The sequence below is a fragment of the Chlorocebus sabaeus genome, chromosome 6 (assembly GCF_047675955.1).
Source record: "Chlorocebus sabaeus isolate Y175 chromosome 6, mChlSab1.0.hap1, whole genome shotgun sequence".
Classification (NCBI taxonomy): Eukaryota; Metazoa; Chordata; class Mammalia; order Primates; family Cercopithecidae; genus Chlorocebus; species Chlorocebus sabaeus.
The window spans coordinates 18,600,191-18,623,446 of NC_132909.1; the positions used below are offsets into that span (position 1 = coordinate 18,600,191).

The following is a 23,256-nucleotide window of genomic DNA, read 5'->3' on the forward strand; positions in this document are numbered from 1 at the left end:
GATCTTTTTTTTTTTTTTTTGAGACGGAGTCTCGCTCTGTCACCCAGGCTGCAGTGCAGTGGCCGGATCTCAGCTCACTGCAAGCTCCTCCTCCGGGGTTCACGCCATTTTCCTGCCTCAGCCTCCCAAGTAGCTGGGACTACAGGCGCCCGCCACCGCGCCCAGCTAATTTTTTGCATTTTTAGTAGAGACGGGGTTTCACCGTGTTAGCCAGGATGGTCTCGATCTCCTGACCTCGTGATCCACCCGTCTCCCAAAGTGTTGGGATTATAGGCGTGAGCCACCGCGCCCAGCCCATGAAGATGATCTTATATTCCAAAGTCTAAATTCCACAACCCGAAAGTTCCTATTTGTTCAGATATATGGGGAGGGACAGGGCCTCACCAACCTCCCCCACCCGCTTTGGTCCCATCCACCCCCTGAAGTCCCGTACCCACGCAGTGACGCCCATCCCGCGCCCCCTCGTAACCCTGGTCACAGAGGCACTGGAAGGAGCCGGGCAGGTTCTGGCACACGGCGTGGGCACCGCAGAAGGACCGGTTCCGGCATTCGTCCACATCTGCAACCACCAGACAGTCAGGCCATTTGTGGACCTTCTACCATCTCCACATCTCACCCGATGCCCGACGTACACCCACCCTGGCATCCGCCCCCTGGCGTGGGCTGATAGCCAGGGTCACAGGCCCGTGTGCAGCGGTAGGAGCCAGGGGTGTTCTCACAACGCTGGGCTCCACAAATCTCGGGACCATATTCTTGGCACTCATCCACATCTGCAGAGTGTGGAGGAGATGAAAGGGGAGTCAAGGGCCTGAATTCAGAAGTTCTAACACCACTTCCAGTCCCCAAGACTAAGAAGTCTTTAGAAGGCCAGGCGCGGTGGCTCACGCCTGTAATCCCAGCACTTTGGGAGGCCGAGACGGGCAGATCACGAGGTCAGGAGATCGAGACCATCCTGGCTAACACAGTGAAACCCTGTCTCTACAAAAATGCAAAAAACTAGCCGGGCGAGGTGGCGGGCGCCTGTAGTCCCAGCTACTTGGGAGGCTGAGGCAGGAGAATGGCCTAAACCCGAGAGGCGGAGCTTGCAGTGAACTGAGATCCAGCCACTGCACTCCAGCCTGGGCGACACAGTGAGACTCCGTCTCAAAAAAAAAAAAAAAAAAAAAAAGAAGTCTTTAGAAATCTGGTATTCTAGGAGTCTGAGCTTCTAAAGATCAACAATGTTGAAAACGTTTTTTCTTTGAAACCGAATCTCGCTCTGTCACTCAAGCTGGAGTGCAGTGGCTCAAGTTCGGCTCATTGCAACCTTTGCCTCCTGGGTTCAAGCACTGGCTCACTGCAACCTTTGCCTCCTGGGTTCAAGCAATTCTGCCTCAGCTTCTGGAGCAGCTGGGACTACAGGCGTGCACCATCACGCCCGGCTAGTTTTTGTATTTTTAGTAGAGATGAGATTTCACCATGTTGGCCGGGCTGGTCTCAAACTCTTGACCTCAAGTGATCTGTCCACCTCAGCCTCCCAAAGTCCTGGGATTACAGGTATGAGCCACTACGGCTAGCCACTTTTGTATTTTTTTCTTTTTTTTCAGTAGAGAGGGGGTTTCATCATATTGACCAGGCTGGTCTTGAACTCCTGACCTCGGGCGATTTACCTGCCTCAGCCTCCCAAAGTGCTGGGATTACAGGCATGAGCCACCACACCCAGACATTTTTTTTTTTAAATGGGGGTCTTGCTCTGTTGCCCAGGCTGGAGTGCAGTGGCATGATCATGGCTCACGGGAGCTTCAACCTCCTGGGTTCAGGCAGTTCTCCCACCTCAGCCTCCCAAGTAGCTGGGATTACAAGCATGTGCCACTACACCTAGCATAGTTGATAACTCTCAAATCCTCACTGCCGTTTCTCAAAAGCATGGTCCCGCCTCAGGGCCTTTGTACTGGCTCTTCCCTCTGCCAGGAACAGTCTCCCCTCAGCTCTCTGCATGGCTGCTTCCCTCACTTCCCTCTGGTGTCGAGGTCAAGCTCTCCTAGCACTCCTCCCTCCACTGCTCTGTCATCTCTGTCCTGCTTTGTTTTCCTTCCTAAACCTGACCTTATACGTATGTATTTATTGGTATGCCGACTGTCGCCTCCCTAGAATGCAAACTCTACAATAGCAGGGATTTGTGTCCATTTTGTTCTTTGCTACATCTCCAGTGGCAGAACAGTGCCCGACACATAGTAAGGTGTCCCCCAGCTTTTTGTTCTATAAATCCTTTTTTTTTTTTTTTTTTTGAGAAGGAGTCTCACTCTGTCACCCAGGCTGGAGTGCAGTGGCACGATCTTGGTTCAACTGCCACCTCCACCTCCCGGGTTCAAGTGATTCTCTGCCTCAGTCTCCTGAGTAGCTGGGACTACAGGCGCATGCCACCACGCCCAGCTAATTTTTGTATTTTTAGTAGAGACAGGGTTTCGCCATGTTGGCCAGTCTCGATCTCTTGACCTCGTGATCTACCCTCCTTGGCCTCCCAAAGTGCTGGGATTACAGGCATGAGCCACAGCGCCTGGCCTGTTGTATAGGTCTTGAATTTATTTACATATTTATTACCCCACAATGATAACTCCAGGAAGGAAGGGTTTTTATATGACTTATTTCCTATTGCACTTACTTCCTTTTCCAGACACTGGTATAGAGTAGGTGCTTAATGAATTCTTGTGGAATTAATGAATATGATCTTAGGAAGCTAGACTTCCGTGAGTCAGAGGTCTAGCAGAGTCAACGGCAGCCCACAGATGTTTTGTTTCAAGTGTTCCACAAGATGCGGACTCACACATCACCACCTCCCCACAAAAAAAATTTTAAACTGTATGGAAGATTAGCCCCACCCTCCTGCCTCCCTGGAGTCTGACTCGGGAGAGGTGAAATTGCGGGGCGGGAAGGAAGGCCTGGAAGGTAAGAGAAGGCAAAGGGGCGGGTCTGTGGGCGGGGCAGAGATAGGAAGGAGGGCTTATGTGTTCTGAGAGACTGAAGCCCTCTGAGCGAATGGAAAGGCCAGTGTAGAGAGGCCATGGAAGGGCAGAGCTTAAACGGGCGGAGGCCAACGCCAGGAGAATTTCACCTTGGGAATTTCTCACTGGGCAAGGATGAGGCCTAGGGTCGCCGGGATTGGGCCTCTTTGGAGGGAAGGCTGGAAATAGGACTGGTGGAGGACGGGGAAAGGGCGCGTCCAAACTTCTGTTAGGAAGAGAAGGGGCCTGAAGAGGGGGTTTTAATCCAGACGCGGACTGGAAGGGGCGGGGCCTAACAGTTTTGGGGAGGTGTCTTACTGGGGGCATAGCCTAAAATGTGGACCGGGCTTCAGCTGCAGAGGCGGAATGGACTGCGGCTGGAAGGGAGGCTTGGCCGTGGTCCTGACACAAGAAAATACATGGACACGGTGGCGGCTTATTTCCACTACAGAGATACGGTGCTTTCCCTCACCCTAAGTCTGGGAAGTAGGGCGCCCCTCAGTCCCCAAGGGAGCAGCCTCCAGCACCCCGTTGCGAGCGCTAGCGGAGGTGGAGGGGGCAGGCTCACCGTCACAGGTGCCCTCGGGGCCCGCATGGTACCCAGGATCGCAGTCCCGGACACAGCGGTAGGAGCCGGGGGAGTTCTCACACCGCTGCGACCCGCACAGGGCCGGGCCCCGCTCGCGACATTCGTCCACGTCTGAGGAGGGAGGTCGGGTGGTCGGATGTGGGAAGCAGGGAGGCAAGATGGGGGAGACAAGGAGGGGAGAGGAGAGTCAGAAAGGGGAGGTCAGGGAAGCAGAGGAGAGGGCAGCGGAAGATTTGGGTAGAGGAGAGATGGGGAGGCTAGAAGAGGCGGGGGAAGGAGCTTGGGAGGGGAGAAGCGGAGGAGGAAAGACAGAGGTGGGAGGCCAATGGGCGAGTCCAGGGGTCGGAGGGAGGAGGGATCAGGCCGGGGCGGGGCCTCTCACCGAGGCAGGAAGCGAGGTCCGGGCCGGCGCGGTGCCCCGGAGGACAGATGCACTCGAAGGAGCCGTCGGTGTTGGTACAGATGCCGCTCTGGCAAAGGTCCTCCTCGCTGCACTCGTCCACGTCTGCGGTACAGGGCGTCCGAAAGCCCGGCCCACCTCCCCCTCTGCCTAACATTCCAGTCCACACCCCTCCACTGCTCCTTGGCGCTTCTAGGCCTTTCACGCCTTCCCCAACCTGCCTCAGGCTCCTTTCCTCTCTGCAAGCACCGCCCCCGACGGGTTTAGAACAGCTTCTTTCCAATCATTGTCCAAATACCCAGACTCCGCCCTTTCCTCTCCATACCCCTCCCCGCTCACTGCCTCGAGACTCCCACCAGCTGCCCCCGATCGTGCTGAAAGATCCCGTCCAAAAACTCGTTTTCCCCTTTTCGCCCTCTTCTCCCCGTCCCGCCTTTTCCTGCCCTAAGCCCACCCTTTCCGGAGCCAGGACCAGCCTGGGTACGAACCGAGGCAAGAGGCTCCGCGGGGTCCGGGTCGGTAGCCGGGGGCACAAGTACAGGCAAAGGAGCCGTCAGTGTTGAGGCACTCGCCGTGAGGGAAGCAGAAATCGCCCTCCAGGCACTCGTTCACGTCTAAGGTGCGCGGGAGTTTGGGCGGAGTCACAGGACCCGGCCTCCCAGACACAAGCCCCGCCCACATCGCAGTAACCCCGCCTCCACCAATGCCAGGTCTCTGAGCTCCTCCCACAGCGCCTTGGTCCCGCCTCCACCTTTCCAGCCGGCTTTGCCCTGGAACCCAGGCCCTACTCCCAGGCTCTCTGGCGGGTCCCTATGCTGCTCACCTGCGCAGGGCCCGGGCCGACCCGACGGCGCCCGGTAGCCTGGCGCGCAGCTGCAGCGGAAGGAGCCTTCGGTGTTAGTGCAGTGGCCGTGGGGACCACAGGGAGGGGCACCCAAACTGCATTCGTCCACATCTGTGGGGGGTGGAGGTGTTCAGAAAGGGTCCAGACGAATCCCCTTGGAGTAGGGGGCCTGGGGGAGGTGGTGGGAAGTGTCCTGAGTTGGAGGCCAGGGGAGGGCTCTATGGCAGAGGTGGGTAGGGCTGACCAAGGTTCCCGGTTTCGGGGACCATGGTTGCGAGTCCTGTGTGTCTAGGTTTCTAGGAATGACCTGTGCCAGGATTTTGGACTCAGGAGAGGGGACTCTGGCTTAGACAAGGATCAGAAATGAACTAGGGCAAGGGACCAGTCAAGTATTATAAACCAGGATCACTGGATGGGATTCGGTTGAGCCATGGGTCGGAGTTAATGACTGGAATCTGAGTCCAGTTAGCATCAGAAGTTACAGTCAGGGTCCAGAATTCTGCCTCAAGTCAGGGGCCAGGGTCAGGGATTATGAACCCAACCAGGTTCCAGAGAAGGGATTCTGAGAAGAGGCAGGGGCTGTGAAAGAGACAGGACCAAGAGTCACACAGTCAAGGTTATGGTCAGTGCTATGGTTAGTGGTTATGATTAGGGTCAAATGTCACAGTCAAATTCAGGAGTTACAGGTCACATTCAGGGCCAGAGTCATGAGGGTCACAGTTGCTATCAGGGTATGGGAAGGGACTATCATCAAGGGTGATGGTTCGGGTCAAATGTCACTGTCAAGTTGGGTCTCAGGAGTCACATTCAGGGTCAAGAGTTGTGGTCCAGGTCAGGGTCAGGAGTCACAAGAGTCTGGGGACTGAGGGACTGAGGTCCAGGTCAGGAGGTTATGGGCCAGGTCATAGTTATGATCTGGGTCAAGGGTCAGGGGTCATGGTGCAGGCCCAAGGTCACAGCCAGGGCCTGGTCTCACCAGTGCATCTGCCACGGTGTAGGTGGTGGCCAGGAGGACAGGGCCTGCACTGGAAGGAGCCAGGTGAGTTCACACACTCCTGCCCAGGGCATGCCAGGTGGTTCTCACACTCATCCACATCTAGGGGGCAGGGGAGAGGGTGGCCTTGAAGAAGTGGCCCAATGCCCCCCTCACCCATCCACGCTCCTCCCCCCCTCCCAGGCCTCACCCTCGCACTCGGAGCCAGCAGCATTGGGTTGGAAGCCCGTGGGGCAGACACACTGGAAGCTGCCTTCTGTGTTCTCACACCGGCCGTAGGTGCAGGGTGGGGGACTTCGGGCACACTCGTCCACATCTGGAGCAGAGGGGACCAATCAGGCTGAGGAAAGGGCCTGAATCCATCCCCATGGCCATCACCACCCACCCCAGCATTCCAGTCTTGAGCCAGCCTCCTAGACTTGCCTCAGGCTGCTCCCTCTTCCCAGGAAGACAGACGCCTTCCTCCCTTCTTCGTGTCCCCATTCAATGGTCTCTCCAGCTACTAGGGTGGGGCTGAGGCACCAACTCCAGGTTGCCTGCCCTGCCTCCGGTGACCCCTCCTCAGGGTTCCCATAAGCACAAGAGTATCTTCCAAAAAGGGAGGAGGGGTGGGGAGCACTATCTTATTTTGTTGAAAGGAGGGAAGACTCTGGAGTGAGGTCCCCATCCCTCAGCCCCTGTTCGCCATCCCTGAGCCCCATCACTCTGCCTCTCTGCCCCTCGATCTCTCTCCAGTCCCCACAGCAAACAGTGATGGAGTGGGGCTGGGCTCAGCACCCTCACCTTGGCAGGGGGCCCCGGGCCCTCGGGAGCGGAAGCCAGCAGGGCAGGCACAGTGAAAGGAGCCTGCGGTGTTGTCACAGCGGCCAGGCCCGCAGGGCGGCGGCTCCTGGGCACACTCATCCACATCCTCTTCACATGCCGAGCCCCGGAAGCCAGCCGGGCAAACACAGCGGAAAGAGCCGGGCAGGTTCTCGCAGGCCCCTCGGCCACACAGGCCTGGGCTCTGGGTGCATTCATCCACATCTGCACAGGGCAGGGGGCCCGGGGTCACTTGCTCCCCTCTGCCTCCCTGACCTCTGTCACTTTGGCTTTCCATCCTCCATCATTCTGTCCCCCTGACCCCATCACTATTCCTCCTTGTAACCATCATCTGAGTCTGTATCCTCCACCAATCCCTCCTAAGCTGCCTTGCTGCCTCTGTCTCTGTAGTCCCCATGAGAAGGCCTCCTTCTCCCCTGTCCTCCATAAGTCTGCTCCCCTTACCTGATTACTGACATCTCCATCCCTCCTCATTCTGCTTCCCCATCTTCCATGACTCAGCCTTTCTGTTTCCCATCGCTTGGCCTCTCCATCCCAGGTCTCTCTACTGCCATTAGGCCACACGTCTGCTCCAGAGCCTGGCCTCTGTCTCCCATCAATCAGCTGGCTTTGCCCTGTTGTTCAGTCTCTCTGGCCCTCATCACCGCGCTCTACCCAACCCCTCACACCCCCTCCCAGCTGCCCCTCCCAGGCCCTCACCCTGGCAGCTGGCTCCGTGCGGTGCAGCCTGGTACCCGGCGGGGCACACGCACAGGAAGCTGCCTGGCGTGTTTTCGCAGCGCCCGAGGTCACACGGCGGCGGCACGCGGTGGCACTCGTCCACGTCTGTGGGCACAGACCAGGCGGCTGGGACTGGGGCAGACAGTCCCGGGAGAAGCGACGCAGAGAGGCGGGGGTAGGGGGAAGCGGGAGCGGGGCCAAGCTTGGGCCAGAGCCAGGCTAGGGACCGGCCAGGACAGGCAGAGAGGTGCACAGTGAGAGGGGCAATTGGAGAGGGTAGGGTTTGGTAGGGCAAGGGCAGAAAGGAGAGCTTTGGGGACCGAGCAAAGGGAAGGTGGGGTCGGGGCTAGAGAAGAAAGGAACAGTTTGGGGATGGGGCTCTGGTGTGGCAGGGTTGGAATCAGGGGTCGTGATCAGGAGATTGGTTGCCGCAGTTGCAGGGCAGTGGCGGGGCCTGGGGGAGGGAGTTAGTCTGGGACGGGGAGAGGCGTGGCCAATAAGGGCGGGGCCTGGGCGTGGGGGCAGAGCAATACGAGCCGCGACCAGGCCCCAGTAGAAACTGGCAGTTTAGGAGCTAGGTAGGGGTGGGGTCAAGGGGAGGCTGGAGCTGGGTGGAGGCGGTGCAGGGAAGGGCGGGGCCAAGGACCAGGGCAGAGCGGTCCTGGGGCGGGACCCGACAGGGGAAGCGTGGGAGGGGTGGAGAAGCTCTGGAGTGAGAGAAGGAGCGAGACCCTGGGGTGGGCCTGGAGCCGGGTGGGGCAAATTTCTCACCCAGGCATTCCGCAGCCCGTGGGCCGGCTCGGAAGCCCGGGCCGCATACGCAGCGGAAGCTGCCTGGTGAGTTCTCGCAGCGCCCGGGAGCACAGGGCGGGGGCACGCGGCGACATTCGTCCACATCTGAGGACACGGAAGGGACTGGTGACAAGGTGACCGGGCAAAGCCCCCCGCCCCGCCTCCTTCCACCCACTCCGCCTTGCTCACCAATGCATCGGGTGCCCTGGGGGCTGAGCCGGAAGCCAGAGTCACAGGCGCAGGTGTAACCGCTGGGCCGGGAAATGCAGCGTCCTGGGCCGCAGACCTGGGGGTTGCGCTGACACATGCCGGAGGAAGGACCTGGGGGGTCCAGTCAGCCAGGGTTCCCCCATCTCTGAATCCTCCGTTCCTTTCCTCCCAGTAGAACCCCCACCCCCGGAGACATCCATAAAACACCTGCATGAATGTCTCCTCCCCAAGCAAGCCCAGTCTTCTGATCTCCATTTTTTTTTTTTAATCCTGAAAGGTTCTCATCAGATCCTTGGCCAAATCCCCTCATAATGCCACCCCAAGGTCTCTGGCTTTGAATAGTTTGCCCTCCAACCCTCTGCCTGAGATACATTCTTAGTGCCCTACCTGAGAAATAATTATCTAATATTAGATAATGAAAAATAATTATCTACCGTAAGTATCTGAGCACTTACTAGGTGTCAGACACTTCAGAGACATCTCAACAATTATCCCCATTTTACCGATGAGAAAACCGAGTCTCAGAGGTTAAATGACTTGCTCAGTTGACACAGAAGAGCCCAACTCCGACTCCAGCTCCTGATCTAATTACCACCCAACCCTTCAAATGCTTCTCTCTGCCCGTAACATTCCTATTTGCTGTATCCTGGAATCTTCACCTTGGAGTCTCTTACCTCAGAATCCCACCTGTAATACCCCCATCAGTGCCCTCAATTCTTTTTTTTTTGAAACGGAGTGTTGCTCTTGTCACTCAGGCTGGAGTGCAATGGCCAATCTCAGCTCACTGCTACCTCTGCCTCCTGGGTTCAAGCGATTCTCCTGCCTCAGCCTCCCAAGTAACTGGGATACAGGCAGCTGCCATCATGCCCAGCTAATTTTTGTAGTTTTAGTGGAGACTAGGTTTCGCCATGTTGGCCAGGCTGGTCTCGAACTCCTGACCTGATGATCCACCCTCCTCAGCCTCCCAAAGTGCTGGGATTACAGGCCTGAGCCACCGCTCCCGGCCCAATGCCCTCAATTCTTTCTATCAAACCTGAATCAGGAATCTCAGGACCAGTCCAGGCAGGGATGCTGGGCAAGGGAAGCTCAGGGCCGGGCCGGGAATCAGGCCGGGGGTCAGGCCGGGGCTCCGGGCGATGGGTGGGCAGAAAGCCTGATAAAGAAGGGGTATCAACGAGTGGAGCCCAAATCCTCTCTTGCCTCCTTTCACTATGGGGCTTGGGCAGCCCCTTGAAGATGGCACCCACTTCTGCCAGAGCCAGCTCACCTGCAGATGGCCGAGAGGTGGCGGGCAGGGTACGAGGCTGGCTGAGTGACACTCGGGGTGGCTCCTGGCCCAGGGGTCTGGTGTTGTAGCGGAGGTCGGAGGCTGAGTAGTGGTAGCCAGGGCCAGCTGGGCAGATCTCCCGGAAACCCTCTGGGAATAGGAAAGAGAGAGGGACACAGAGAGGACAAGAGAGCAGGAGGAAAGCGATGGCAATCCCACACCCTGGGCTTGGCTGGGGGCAGGACTTGGCGGGACAGTGTCAGGGTTTTGAGTTGGAGGCTGGGATGGGGTGGTGTCCTGGCCAAAGAGTAGAATGTCTCAGAGGCTAAAGGTGGGACCAAGAGCGTTTTACCCCATTTGGGATGGTGGTAGGGACAGGGTTGAGGGTAGGGTCTGGTTGGGTCTACAGGGACAGACTTGGAGGCTAGGAAATGGCTGCCTTGTGGGATTTAGTTTTAAGCGGAAGATAGAATGCCAGGGAGGTGTCTCAGGGAGAGGTATGCCTGGGGTGGGGCTAAGCTGAAGGCAGTGTCTCAGAAGCTAAGGACTTGGTTAAAGCTCAGGGACAGGATGAGACTGGGCGTTGACGCTCAGGAGACAAAACCCAACTTGGGGGCTCCGGGGTAGGTGTGGCTACGGATGGAGGGGTGGGTGTGGCTACGGATGGAGGTGGAGCCGTGGATGAGGTCCAGTCTGAGGCCCACGGGTCGCAGAGGCTGGGGCGTGGCCAAGGCTGGAGCGCAGCCAGCTTAGGGGCGGTGAGACTCAGGGTTGGAGGGCGGAGCGTAGAAGGAGCGCCACATGTGTGGCGCGTAGGGTTAGGCACGGCCGCAGGGGCTCACCTGAGCCGAAGGGTGGGCAGAGCTGGCAGCCCCGGCCCCAGGCCTTGCCCACGCGGCTGCAGCAGCAGATCTGTTTAGTGATGTTCCGCAGAATGGGCAGCGAACAGCCGCCGTCGCGGAGCACGCGGAAGCAGGGCCCTTTGGCCTCTGAGATCACGTGTTGGGCTGCGAGGAGCAGGGAGGAAATTCTTCAGGGCGGGGCTGGGAATGCTGCGGCACTGAGGGATTTGGGAGAGAGGGGAATGGTTCCGGGGTTGGGGGTGGGGGCTGCTGGGTGCGAGGGGCATTTGGGAGAGGTCTGAAGGAGAGCAGTGGGCTCTGGAGGTCTGAGAAGGGGTTGGAGCCTGTGAGGTGTCAGTGGTGAATGAGACTCTGAGAAGGATCTCAAGATCTGAAGAAAGTCGAGTCTCGAGGGGAAGGAGAGGATTTGAGGGTCTGAGAAGGATTCCAGAAAGTCTGGGAGAGCTGGGCGCGGTGGTTTACGCCTGTAATCCCAGCACTTTGGGAGGCTAAGTTGGGCAGATCCCTTGAAGTCAGGGGTTTGAGGCCAGTCTGGCCAACATGGTGAAACCTTGTCTCTACCAAAAATACAAAAAAAAAAAAAAAAAAGCCAGGCATGGTGGTGCCCGCCTGTAATGCTAGCTACTCGGGAGGCCGAGGCAGGAGAATCACTTGAACCCGGGAGGCAGAGGTTGCAGTGAGCCGAGATCGCGCCACTGCACTCCAACCTGGGTGACAGAGCGAGACTCCATCTCAAAAAAAAAAAAAAAAAAAAAAAAAAAAAAAAAAAAGTCTGGGAGTCTGGAGGGATCTGGATCCAAAAGACTTGAAAGATCTAAAGGTGGTCCAGGGATGCTGAGGCTGTATGAGAATCTGAGAAGTTCTGAGGGGGCTCTAAGGCTGACTGAGAGGAACCCGGAACTCTGGGACAGGGAGGGCATGGGACCCAGCCTCAACTCCCTGCTGGTGGCTCACAGATGCAGCTGCTGCGGGACGAGTCGAGCAGAAAGCCGTCGGGGCACACGCACGTGTACCCGCCTCGCGTGTTTGCACACTCGCCGTGCTGGCAGCGCCCGCCAGTCGCGCACTCATCCACATCTGCCAGGGTTGGGGAGGTCACTGTGGAGTCAGCAACTTGATCCCTGCATATCCCGCCCCCAGAACCAAGCCCCTCTCACTCCTGCCCCATCGCACCTTCGCAGGACCCATTAACTCTTTCAAAGCCGGTTGGACAAGGTCCATCTGGGGCGCCCACTCTTCCGGAGTTCCCTGTGGCGAGAGGAGAGGGGTGGGCCAGGGACAGGTGGGCTGAGCGAGAATGGAGCGGGCAGAGACGAAGACTGGGTGGAAGGGACTAAAAGATGTTGGCTGTAGTTGAGTGCACGGTCAGCCTTAGGTTGGCTGACCTGGAGACTCTCAAAGACATGGGAGGTGCCATGGCCAAAAGCAGGGTGAGAATGTGGCCAAAGTCAGAAAATGGGGTGGGTGGTCCCAGAGTGGTATGAAAAGCTCAGGAATGGAAGTCGCCTCCACAGTGGGGTAGGCGTGGCTACAATTTGTGAACTGGGTTTATCTAGGGCAGAATAGGAGCGGTGAGGTTCTCACCCCTCCCCAGCTCCGAGCACCTCAGGGACGTCCTGGGACTTACCCAGGCGCTCGGAGCACAGCTGACAGTCGTGAACGCCCCAGGCCAAGCCGGCCCCTCGGCAGCAGACCTCCTGCGTCCGGAGCCCGGGCAACGGGGACGCGCACTGCGGGGAAGTGTTGGGTGAGCGCGCCCTCGCGCGGAGGCACGCTCCGGGCCCCTCCCCACCGGCCTCCTCTCACTTCGCCTCCGCGCAGCTCCCGAAAGCAGTAACCGAAGCCCGAGGCGTCCGAGTAGCCGTCTTCCCGCGGCGCGCTCTGTGCCAACACCGTGTAGGGCGCTGCCGCCTCCGCCCGCGCCGCCGCTTCCGCCCGCGCCACCGCCTCGGCGTCCGCCTCCTCCCAAGGGCCAGACACACGCTCCACCTGGTGCACCACCACCGACGCCTCCTGCGGGTGCTCCACGTGGACGCTCACCATAGATGCCACGCCTAGGGGAGGCACGGCCGGGCAAAGGGATTTCTACACGGGTTCTTACGGGCTGGGGCTGGACAAGCGGGAGAGGGCGAGTTGGGCAAAGGTGTTCTGGAAGGCGGGAAAGTTGAGGGTCAGGGGCACGGTGAAATGCTTGACAGAGGGGTCGGAGGGGACTCTGGCCACACTTTCCTCACCGTGCTCGTCGTCGCGGTGGTTGGCCAGTGGCATAGTGTACACGGAGCGGGTGAGTCCTGGTATAGCTGGGGCCGGAGGCCGGGCGCCCGAGGAGTGCAACTGGCAGAACTTGCCAGCGAAGTCCGGGGGACAGAGGCAGCGGTCAGGCTTCACGCACACACCGCCATTGTGACAGATTAAGGGACACAGGACTGGGAGAAGAACAAAGACACTCAGGGGCGCCACCATTCCTGGCATGTTCCCCTGGGGCCAGCGAAGTTCCTATTCCCTCAAGGTATAATTCATTTCTAAGTCGATCCGCCCTCAGCTGTCATGGGGCCCCGCCCCAGTTCTGGCATTAGCATTGGCCCAGTCCAGTCGTTCAGCCATCAGAGGTACAGCACCACCCACTAAGTCCGCAGGATCTCGCACTATTGCCCAGGCTGGAATGCAGTGCTGTGATCAAGGTTCTGCAGCCTCGACCTCCTAAGCTGAAGTGATCCTCCCACCTCAGCCTCCTAAGTAGCTGAGACGACAGGCGTGCACCACATCGGGTCATGTTTTTTAAAAAATTTTGTAGAGGTGGGGTCTCACTATGTTGGCCAGGCTGGTCTTGGACTCCTAGGCTCAGGCAATCTTCCTGCCTCAGCCTCCCAAAGTGCTGGGATTACAGGCGTGAGGCCGACCAGCCCTCAGATTGTTTATTCACTTTCATGTCAACCTTTCTGATCCCACTTTCTGGTTGAGTCCACGGGGTTCCAGACCAACTCAGACGGCGCTGACCCCACCTGATGCTGATCCCTTCCATTGACTCAAACTACATTTTAACCACTCCCTGGCATAACTCCCCGCCCAACTCTGTCTCCTTCGCATTCTATGCCCGCCCACACTGCCTCTGCTAAGTCCACGAAGTCCTATCCCAGCCCCCTGGCTGTGCCCCCTTTCTAGTCCCTCTCACATTACCTTCTACCCGCGGGATTCTAAACCCTGCCTATCCAGGAGCTTAACCTGCCGCCTCTAGCCCCTCCCACCTCCCTTTTCCGCACTCTGATTCGCCCGGCTCACTAGTTCACGCCCCTCCCACCCCACCTCCAGGCCGTCCGGGTGCACTAGTTCCGCCCACCGCGCTTTGTCTCCGCCCAACTTCTTTCCGGCTGGGGCTTTAGAGTTCTAGCTCTGCCTTACGGCCTCCAGTAGCACCGGGGCGGGGCCAAGAGCGGGAACGCGCCTCCACTCCCCTCTGCGCGCCCTCGCTGGGCCCCAGGCCACCTCTGGGCGGGGCACTGCCAGCTGTGCGGCGGGGTAAACAAAGAGAGAGGTGCGGCGGGGGCAGGGCGGAGGCTCCGCATTCCGGACCCTTGGGGAGCCCCGGGACCTTTGAGCCAAAGGAGGCCGGACTGTCCTGCGAGGGCACCCCCTCCCTCTCTCTCCCGGGGCTGCAGAGAACAGCTGGAGACAGCTGTGCAGAGGGGAGGGAGGAGGCAGACGGCCGGGGGAGGCGCGTGTGGGATTCTGAGCCACAACTGTAGAGAGGAAAGGGCACGGAGAACCACCTCCATTTAGAAGGATAAAGGGACTGGAGTCCTGGGAGGAGATCGACTAAAGGGCAGCCCTCTCGAGTTCAAAGTCAGTTGGAGGTTTCTGGGAGGGAGGAACCTAGCTCAGAGGAAACTGAGGTGCCCTTTCAGAGGAGTCCTTTTGTGGACAGTTACCTAGAAAACAGGACTTCAGTGCCGCCTAGTAGACAACCAGTTTGAGGGTGCTGAAAGCAGGGTTTAGATAGTGAAGTGGAATTCCTGGAAGTCATCAGCACTTAAGAGGCTCAATTGGCCGAGACCCTATGTGGAATCCCCTCCCCTCCCAGCTAAGGATTAGGTGCCAAAGGCTTTTTATTAATGGCTGCCTGTGAGGAGCACAGTGTCTGGAGTCCTCTTGGGAGAATCCACTTATCAAGACCAACCCTGGGGTTCTCTGAAGATAAATGGAATCAGAAGTTCCTGGGGAAGGGGGTGAGCTAGAAGAGCAGGACTTCTGGACAATACGACAGAGTTCTCTAGGGAAAGGCACAGTTTGGGAGGTGGGAGGGAAGAGTGAGAGGGAACTTCACTGGAGGAGTGGTCTCTAAAGTCTGTTGCCAGGGGTGGAGAGGGCGCCTAGGGCCTAGTAGCAAAAACTCTGGGCTCCCTTAGGTAGGAGTGTGGGACCACGACTCCAGGGTGGTCTAATAGGGCCTTTTAATTGAGTAGTGGGGCCTAGAAGAGGCTTAACTAGGAATCAAAATTGCAAAATGGGAAGGGTCTCTGATGGAGGTGGTGGGAAACCAGCCAGGTCTGAGGGCATTTCCCAGACTCCAGAGGCATTTATCTGCCTTCTCTTGGCCTGAGTGCAGGCCCCCAGGCCAGCTCCCTGGGGGTGCCTACACCCAGGGTGGGCCACTAGATGGGCACAGCCAATGTCATGCCCCACAGCCCTGGCAGAGCGGGGAGTTGAGGACATAGGGGTCCCTCTGAGGTCAGCCTCCACTTCACATGCCACTCCTTGCACCCCCAGGGGCTTGGCACCCGCCTGGGCATGGCGCCTGGCACAGGCACATTGGGGCCGGGCCGGGAAAGAGTGAAAGAAAGAGGGAGGAAGGGGAGGAGAGAGGGAGTGGCAGCGGGCGGGGGCTCAGGCGGGAGATGAGCTCACGCCGGCCAGGCTGGGCTGGCTGGGGGCCAGGCTGGGCGAGTTCTCCGCGCCAGGGGCCCCCACTCCCCAACTCCATAGGGTCTGCGGGGTAGGGGGCAGGGAGGCCCCGATCCCAGAGAGTCTGCCCACTTTTGCATCCTGGAACAACAGGTGGCGCGCCCTCCCCCACCTCACCTGAACCCCCAAGGCTCCCCATCTCTAGGAGTGCCTGATGCATACACCTCCTGTCCCCTCCGCCCCCAGGGGGCGCCCCTTCCTTAAAGCCTCTTATCTTAATTTCTCTCGCACGTGGGACCCCCGCAACTCAGGTCCTGCGGAGACACCCCCCCCAGACACACACACAAAACCCCCTTCTCTGTCCCCTCTCCCTCTTAGCTCTTCGGATCAACTTTCTTCTCTCCAGTGCCCCACCTCACAGGCATTCCCATACGGAACCTTCCCACCCAAAGACACAGAAACTGATACGTCCCCCATGCGGCCCTGAGACTCTTGCTTGGTCCCTGGAGACTCCTTACTCAGCGTCTCAGAATTCGAGTCCCCCTCCCAAAAGTTCTCAGGCCCCTCAATTCTGAGATCCCCATTTTGACTCAAAGCATGAAAGCTGGCGCCAATTCTCTCACGTGGGACATCACAGGCCCCTAAGAACCCTCATTGCTTGCAAAATCGGAGCCCTCAGGACCCAACCCCAAAAGCCAGGGGCCCCCTTCCTCAAATAGCCCCTGCGATTCCCTTGCACTGTTGCATATGGAATCTGGGCTCCCTCTCCCTGGAGGACTGTCTCCTCCATCCCCAGGGATCCTCCTCCCCCCGGGAGTCGCTCTCTAGGGACCACCACCCCGCACTCACAGGCGCGGAAGCCGGGTCCCCCCGGGGCCGCCCCGCCGGGCGCGCCGCTGTCCACGCTGGTGGCGTTGCGGGGCGCGCAGGTCGGGGTACAGCGGGAGCCGGTCGGCCCATGGATGCAGCGCAGACCGCACACGACCGGGGTGAAGCGCACGCGGAGACGCTCTCCGGGCCGGCACAGTACGGGCTGCGGCCCTAGCTGCGCCAGCAGCACCAATAGCGACACCCAGAGCAGCCGCACGCCGCCCGCCATGGCTGCAGCGCCGCGCTCCGCCGCGCCGCCGCCCCAGCCCGCCCGAGGGGCCCGGCCGCGCCCGCCCGCCCGCCCGCGGGGGAGGGCGGCCGCGCCCCCGCTCAGGCCCCCCCTCCCCACCACTCCCTCCCTGGCGGCCGCGCGGGGGCGCGTGGGGCTGGGCGCTTAGCCAGAGGCTCGAAGGCTGGGCGCTAGACTCGCAGGGGTGAGCGGGGCGCCCCCTCTGTCCCCATCCGCGCACCAACAAGTGGACCAGGCGTGTAGGGGAGCGGCGGGGGAGGGAACAGGTGGGGGCGGGCGGGTTTCCCCCCAGACAGAGCTGAATCCATAAAGGGGAAATCCATTAAGAGTAGTGGGGGCCGCATTTGGGGAGACAACTAAAAGTTGATCCTCTTCTGCCCTGGGCACAGAGAAAGGGGCTTCATCTTGATAGGGGGCTATCATGTCACATCTGGGCAGTCAGGTGGGACATCTGAGGGATGGGAGAAGGGTCGCTGCACCTGGGCACATAAAGGAATTGGGCATCTAGATCCTGGGCAGGAGGCTGGGGCGGGGCCTCATCCAAAAGATATACATCCAAAGACACAGCCACATCTGGCCAGAACCCCACACCTGGTGGGAGAAGTCACAATGGATAAAGGGAGACTGTGGGCGGGGGTACTAACATCTGGCCCGAGGCTCACATCTGGAAGACTTTAGGGGGAGGGGTCACATCTGGACTGAAGGCCACAGCAAGAGGAGGGTTTCGAGGGTGTTTGAGATGAGGGGTATTCTAGAATAGGGGTCGAGAGCTGGAGTGGGAGGAGGGCAGGGGGAGGATTCGGGAAACAGGAGGAGGCCTTTGGCCCCCAGCCGCCCCGCAACCTTGAGCATTCGGTGCCCAGGCAGGCGCCAACCCGCACAATCGCTTTTGTTGTCTGGGCTGGTTCGGCGGAGCTTTCTGCCGGGCCAGCGCCCTCCCTCTTCGGCCGCGGGGAGCCCGGACGCCTGGCTTCCCGGCCCCACCCCCGCGGGTCAGTGCCTCTGGCCTGCGTCTGGTCCTGTCCCGGGCTCACCTCGCAGGGCCGGACGCTGGGGTCCCTAGAGGGGGCCTCGTCCTGGGGGTGGGGGCTGAGCTACAACGGGGGCGGGGGGGAGGCGGCGGCTGGACCGTGGGAACCAGACGGCTTTATCTGGCCCGGAACCCCCTTCGCCCCAGGCAGAGGAAAGGCGGATGTGCTTACCCGGGGCCTTGCCAGCGGGGGCACGCTGTGGGGGCCTCCTTCTCAGTAGTCCCCGGCCCCCAGGCCCCCGGGGCCGCCGCCGCTTCAGTAGAGCTCTGGCCTCCTGCAGCCTGGGTGGGAGAGGATGGAAAAGCTGCTGTCACCGGGTTAAGCTGACCTCCCCACCAAAGGGCCTCCATGCCAGGAAAATGTCTTTCAGTAGCGGCTCTGCCCAGCCCTCCCCCCACAACACCCATTTATGGGGACCAGGCCTCTAGTGGGAGAGAAACAAAGACCCTGAGAAAAAGAGAGATGATGGGGGTTGGGGGAGAGAAAGAGAGAAGTGGGAGAGAGACTTAGACATAGAGACAGGCAGTGAGACACAGGGAGAGAGAGAGGAAAAGAGACAGGTAACTAGAAAGAAACAGAAAGAGACAGAAATAATGCAGAGATGGAAAGAGCCTGAGATAGGCAGGGAAGGGATGAAATAGAAACAGACAGACAGGCTGATAGCAAAAGAAAGAGCCGGGGAGGGAGGGAGGAGAGAGAGGGAGGGAGTGGGGGAGGGAGGGGGAGAGGAAACAGGGGCAAAGCTGGGAGTTCCTGAGGGAGGATTTGGTAGGGGAGGGACTGCCCACTCACGTCAGTGGCTGCCAGTTCAGGGACACCTGTCTCTTCCTCACGCTGGGGCTGGGACTGGGCACTGCAGGCACTGGGTTCAGGCACCGCTGGGGGCCTGCACACTTTTTGGGTTGGCAGTTTTGGACCCTGCAGGAGGCTTCGGAGACAGCCAGGGACTAAGTGGGGAAGGAGGGGACCAAGTACTTCTCTACCAAATGCATCCAGCTCTCCCACTGGGATGAGGGACGGGATGGGGAGCTCCCTGGCCCTCTCCTCCTACTCCCTTTTGCCCCCTACTCATACTCCATCTTCCAGAACCCACCTCGGATGCAGCGGCTCCTCCTAGACGTCTGGCCTGGGCAGCAGCGACAAGCAGCAACGCTATAAATAGTGGGGTGGAAGTCACTCAAGCCCTTAGCACCCCAGAACTCTGCAAAGGAGGGCAACCGGGGGAGGGGAAACCAAGACGAATCCTGAGGGGGCTTGAAACAGGTATATGACTAACTTGAGGTTCTTCTCCCCATGCCTCAGTTTCTCCATCTGTACAATGGGAGGCAAATTGGCTTAGACTTCGGGCTGAAGGGCACAGAAACCGTACTGTTGTCTTATGAAGAGGTTTTGGCAGTAAGGTTTTATTGAAAAAAAAATACGTTATTTTAAAGCCTTTTAAAAGTGACTTAAAAACAAAAACAAAAAAGACTCGATTTCTAAGCCGGGACTGTCTGGGAATCTAGAACCCCGCCCTCCCGCACATCCCGGTCCGGGACTCAGACGCCATCCTGAGCCTGGCCGACAGGTGGCGCCATTTTCAAAGGCCTCGGCAGCTGGGGAGGGAAGGCTCTTCCCTCTGACTGTGGGTCCAACAGGGTGCTGAGGTGGAGGGGATACAGGAGTCACAGTCCAGGACCGAGAATCCCACAGCCTGAATTCTAGCCCCTTCTTGCCCTTCCACGATGGGTGTCCAGAAGCCAGCGTTTCTTGGTCTTTGGGCCTCAGTTTCCCGCCTGACCAGGAGAAAAGTGCCGTTCTTGGAGACATCTCCGAGCCCAGAGGGTCTTTAGTGGCGGAGCTTCCAGCTCCGGTTCAAGTGCGTCGCAATGAAGGGGCCCCCCAGACAAGTCCATTATCCCCAGGCTAAGGGGGGCTAGAGACTAGGGCGCACGCCCAGACCCCGAGAGGAGAGCAGTGGGGGGCTGCAGAGAAGGGGGCATCTAGTGCTTGGGCCCCTCTCAGGTGGGTGGGGCCGAGTGGAGGATAAGGCCATCTGGTGGGGAGCCTCGGGGATCCCCGATCCTGCCGTCAACCCTCCCGCCTTTTCTCCAGGTTAACCCCTTCCCGGCCCCGCCCCCGCCGCGGCTCGGGTTACTAAACGCATTCGCAGAGACCCAGGCGGGAGCGGAGCCCGGGGCCTTTGTAACGGAGCGCTGGGCCGCCAGGCGAGGAGGGTGGGTGGGGGTGCTGGGCAGACGGCTTCCTTCAGTTCCGTCACCCGCAGACAGGAAGGGCGCCTATAGCCCCCAGATCTATAGGGAATCCTGGATCTCTCGCGGTGAAATCACTGGAGCCTCATTCAATCCCGGAGTCTTCTAATTCTAGGAAACTTGAGCATCCCCAACCGTTCTGAAGCCTGAGGACTCCTCCACCCCACCCAACTCCCCACAAGCCCCTCCGCCATCAACCCAAGAGTCTACGTCTTCCTGACGAGTTCGAAAAACCCTAAGGTCCCTTTCATGAACACAGAGCCCCCAAATCCTAGAAAACCAGGACAACTCAGCGGCCTCATAAAGTCCCTCCAGAATCCCCCGACACTTTTCCTCCTATGCGCCCACAAACTTGGGGAGCTCCACCCTAGCTCGAAGACCCCACACGTCTCTATCATTCTAGGAGAGCTCAGCCCCCCACCCCCCCGCCTCAATAAACTAGAGATCTTTCCTCGAAAAAAACCCCGGGATTCTCTGGAGACAGCCTTCTCCACCACAATAAAGGGGACCCTTTCCCCTAAAAATCTCGGTACTCCCCGAATCTAACCTCTACAAATTGGGGGCGCCTAATAAACCCAATAGCCCTCCTTGTATCTCCGAATCGAACAGTGGGTTCGATTTCCCTTAAATCCGAAAGCCGTGGTCCCCGTGGACCACCAGACTTATTGGGTGGAAGGGGCACAAGGAAGCAGGGGCCGCAGCGGGGCTTACCTGGCCGGGCGGCTGGGGACCCCTGCGACCTCGACCACCTGGCTGAGGCTGGGGCTGGGGCTGGCGGCGGAGGCGGCGGCTGCGAAGAGCGGCAGCAGCAGCACCAGCAGGAGGGGGCGGCGGCCGCTGGTGCCAGGCCTCCGCATCGTGTCGGGCGCCGAGTCCCGCTCCGGGCGGGCGTCTGTCCGGCGAGTCCGGCTCGCCGCGGCCCCGCCCCTGTCCCCGCCCCCACCCCCGCCCGAGGCCGACTCACTTTCTCCACCGTCCAGCCAAGGGCTGTGAACTTCCCGCCAATCACAGCCGTGCGCTGCCAGCGCTCGCCGCGCGGCCAATCAGGAGGCAGCAGGGACAGGTGCCGGACGCGGGGCGCGGGGGACCTCGAGTTCCCCACGCGGTGGGGGGAAATTAAGACTCGGATACTGGCTCCGTGAACCTTCTCATGGAGCAGAGGTCGCAGGCGTAGGGGTGCTTACGGGGAGGGATACGGGGCGGGAGTTGAGGGCAGGGTCGCCTAAGCTGGACTCCATCTGGCAGGCCTCAGCCCTCTGCTCCCAGTTCTGGGAAAATCGGGTCACAATTTAGCTCCCTCGTTGGCGTGGAAGCTGGAAGCCCCCCCCCACGCGTACCCCTTTCCACGCGAGAGACAGGATTCTGCAAATGGAGCACCAACCCCGCACTAGGTCCTAGCTCCTGCCCCTCTGAGGGTCCCAAGTTCACCATGGATCTTCTCAAAGAATTGATCCCTTCTCAAGGCCCTAGGCTTCAGGGGTTCCAAGCTCATCATCTGCAAAAGCTTGCTCCCCGAAGCTCTGTCCGTCAGTGAACCCAGCCAGGCTCTGCCCCTGACCCACACACTCTGCTCCCTCCTGCACACCATTTATCACCACCCCCCGAGGGTATCAGACCCCCTTCCTTACCTGAGTCTTTTAATGCTCCCAGGAGCAGCCTCCCATCACCCAGAATTGCAGACTTTCTCCTTAGAGAGTTCCCAGTTCCGGCTAGACGCCCCGGCGCAGGCCTGTAATCCCAGCACTTTGGGAAGCCGAGGTGAGTGGATCGCTTGAGTCCAAGAGTTTGAGGCGAGCCTGGGCAACATAATACAACAACCCCATCTCTATTAAAAATCCAAAAATTAGCCGAGTATGGTGGCATGCGCCAGTAGTCCCAGCTACTCGGGAGGGTGAGGTGGGAGGATCGGTTGAGCCTGGAAAGTGGAGGCTGCAGTGAGCTGAGATGGCACCACTGCACTGCACTCCAGCCTGGACGATAAAGTGAGACCCTGTCTCAATAATAAATAAATACATAAACTTTTATAAAAGAGAGTTCCGATCCCCACCTTGCCTAAGAGTCTCCACCACTAGGAGCTGCAAGCCACAGGGGACCTTAAACCACGTCCACACCGGGGTTCCAGGCTTCAAGCCTTCAAGCTCAGAGTCTCAAGCCCAGCTTGAGACTGAATGCTCTTGGGAGCATTCAATGACTCAGGCAAGGAAGGGGGTCTGATAGCCTCTGGGGGTGGCTATAAGTGGAGTGCAGGAGGGGGCAGAGCCAGGAGTCCCCTGGGAGCAGAGTCTGTGGGTCATGGGCAGAGCCTGGCTGGGTTCACTGAGGGACAGAGCTTTGGGGAGCAAGCTTTTGCAGATGCTGAGCCTGGAACCCCTGAAGCCTAGGGCCTTGAGAAAGGATCAATTCTTTGAGATCATTATAAATTCAAGGCTCCACCCTATATTCTCTGAAATACAAGCCCCTTCTCTCCCAAAGGCACCACCCTCAGAGCTTCACTCTGCCTCTAGTCACCTCTTTTTCCACTGAGTTTCAGGCCACACCCTTTCCCACAGAAAACTGACACGTGACCACATGTAGGATCCCAAGCCCACCCCTTTCATGTTTGCCTCGCTTTGGGATTCCAGGCCCCATATCACACAGCAGTTGGATTCTTAAGGTTTCCAGTTCTGTAGCGTTAGCCCCGCCCCCACCTCGTGGATCACAGGCTCCACCCACACAGGGTACTAGGCCACACGCCCGTGACCACAGAGCCCACCCCAGACCAAGAATGGCAACTGATCTAGCTGCACCCCCTACCCTGCACTCCTGCTCCTTCTTCCAATCGAGGAGGGTGTGCAGGACTGACGGGGAAGCCCTTCACCCCCCTTACAGCGAGACACAGGCTGACTCACATGGCTATACACTGTTACTGCCACCTACAGCAATCCATGTCTCCATCCTACACTGACACCCAGAAATCTGGGTCCAGCACCGTCCAGGGACACACAGTCCCTGAGGCAGTGACGACGGCACTCACACTCCATTCACCACCATTCCTGGGCTGTCCCAGAGCCCAGCTCTGCCCAATGACTGTACTCCATGACCCTGTTTTTGTATAACCCCCAAGACCCCTTCTCACATGACCCTGCAGGACAGCGTATCCCTGCCCGCTTCCCCCCTCACCGCCTCCTACCCTGTGGCTGGAGCATTTGCTGGGGGCGCTGCTGAAATTTCTCCCTTCTGTCCGGGATCCAGCGCATCTTCAATGCTTGTTGCTAGGCAACAGCCTCTGGCTCACCACTGCAACTTCCGGCGTTAGCCTGCCCTCCCCCTAGAATTTGGAGTCCCCAGCTCCCAATCCCCCCCTATTAGTGGCACTATCTCCCACAGTCGTGTCTATGTCACCCCTTGGATCCTAACTCATCTCAACCCTTCAGAATCCCTCAGAGTTCTAGTCCCCCCGCATTCCAGAATCTTCCACCCCTCCCTTCATGCC

The 23,256-nt window shown here is 59.1% G+C and overlaps 1 protein-coding gene across 5 annotated transcripts in view; it reads right to left on the minus strand.

Moving 5' to 3' along the window:
- The window catches only part of LTBP4 (latent transforming growth factor beta binding protein 4), a 33,451-nt gene extending 12,782 nt beyond the window's left edge, over positions 1-20,669 (minus strand). The window contains exons 1-24 of one of the 5 annotated variants that reach the window (XM_007996845.3): positions 20,496-20,669; positions 18,626-18,684; positions 18,325-18,460; positions 17,704-17,813; positions 12,717-12,908; positions 12,289-12,536; positions 12,110-12,212; positions 11,656-11,730; positions 11,437-11,559; positions 10,462-10,626; positions 9,620-9,769; positions 9,386-9,505; positions 8,332-8,463; positions 8,122-8,247; positions 7,330-7,455; positions 6,592-6,834; positions 5,999-6,124; positions 5,791-5,910; positions 4,794-4,925; positions 4,459-4,584; positions 3,953-4,075; positions 3,550-3,681; positions 639-770; positions 434-559 (exon numbers count right to left, since the gene is read on the minus strand). In XM_007996845.3, the coding sequence (XP_007995036.2) occupies positions 434-559; positions 639-770; positions 3,550-3,681; positions 3,953-4,075; positions 4,459-4,584; positions 4,794-4,925; positions 5,791-5,910; positions 5,999-6,124; positions 6,592-6,834; positions 7,330-7,455; positions 8,122-8,247; positions 8,332-8,463; positions 9,386-9,505; positions 9,620-9,769; positions 10,462-10,626; positions 11,437-11,559; positions 11,656-11,730; positions 12,110-12,212; positions 12,289-12,536; positions 12,717-12,908; positions 17,704-17,813; positions 18,325-18,460; positions 18,626-18,684; positions 20,496-20,641 (3,271 nt within the window). In that variant the 5' untranslated portion in view covers positions 20,642-20,669. Of the gene's footprint in view, positions 1-433; positions 560-638; positions 771-3,549; positions 3,682-3,952; positions 4,076-4,458; positions 4,585-4,793; positions 4,926-5,790; positions 5,911-5,998; positions 6,125-6,591; positions 6,835-7,329; positions 7,456-8,121; positions 8,248-8,331; positions 8,464-9,385; positions 9,506-9,619; positions 9,770-10,461; positions 10,627-11,436; positions 11,560-11,655; positions 11,731-12,109; positions 12,213-12,288; positions 12,537-12,716; positions 12,909-16,230; positions 16,518-17,703; positions 17,814-18,324; positions 18,461-18,625; positions 18,685-20,495 lie in introns of those variants that run through there. The other 4 variants (XM_007996848.3, XM_007996846.3, XM_007996850.3 and 1 more) reach the window with 4 other exon arrangements.
- Positions 20,670-23,256: the final 2,587 nt, after the last annotated feature.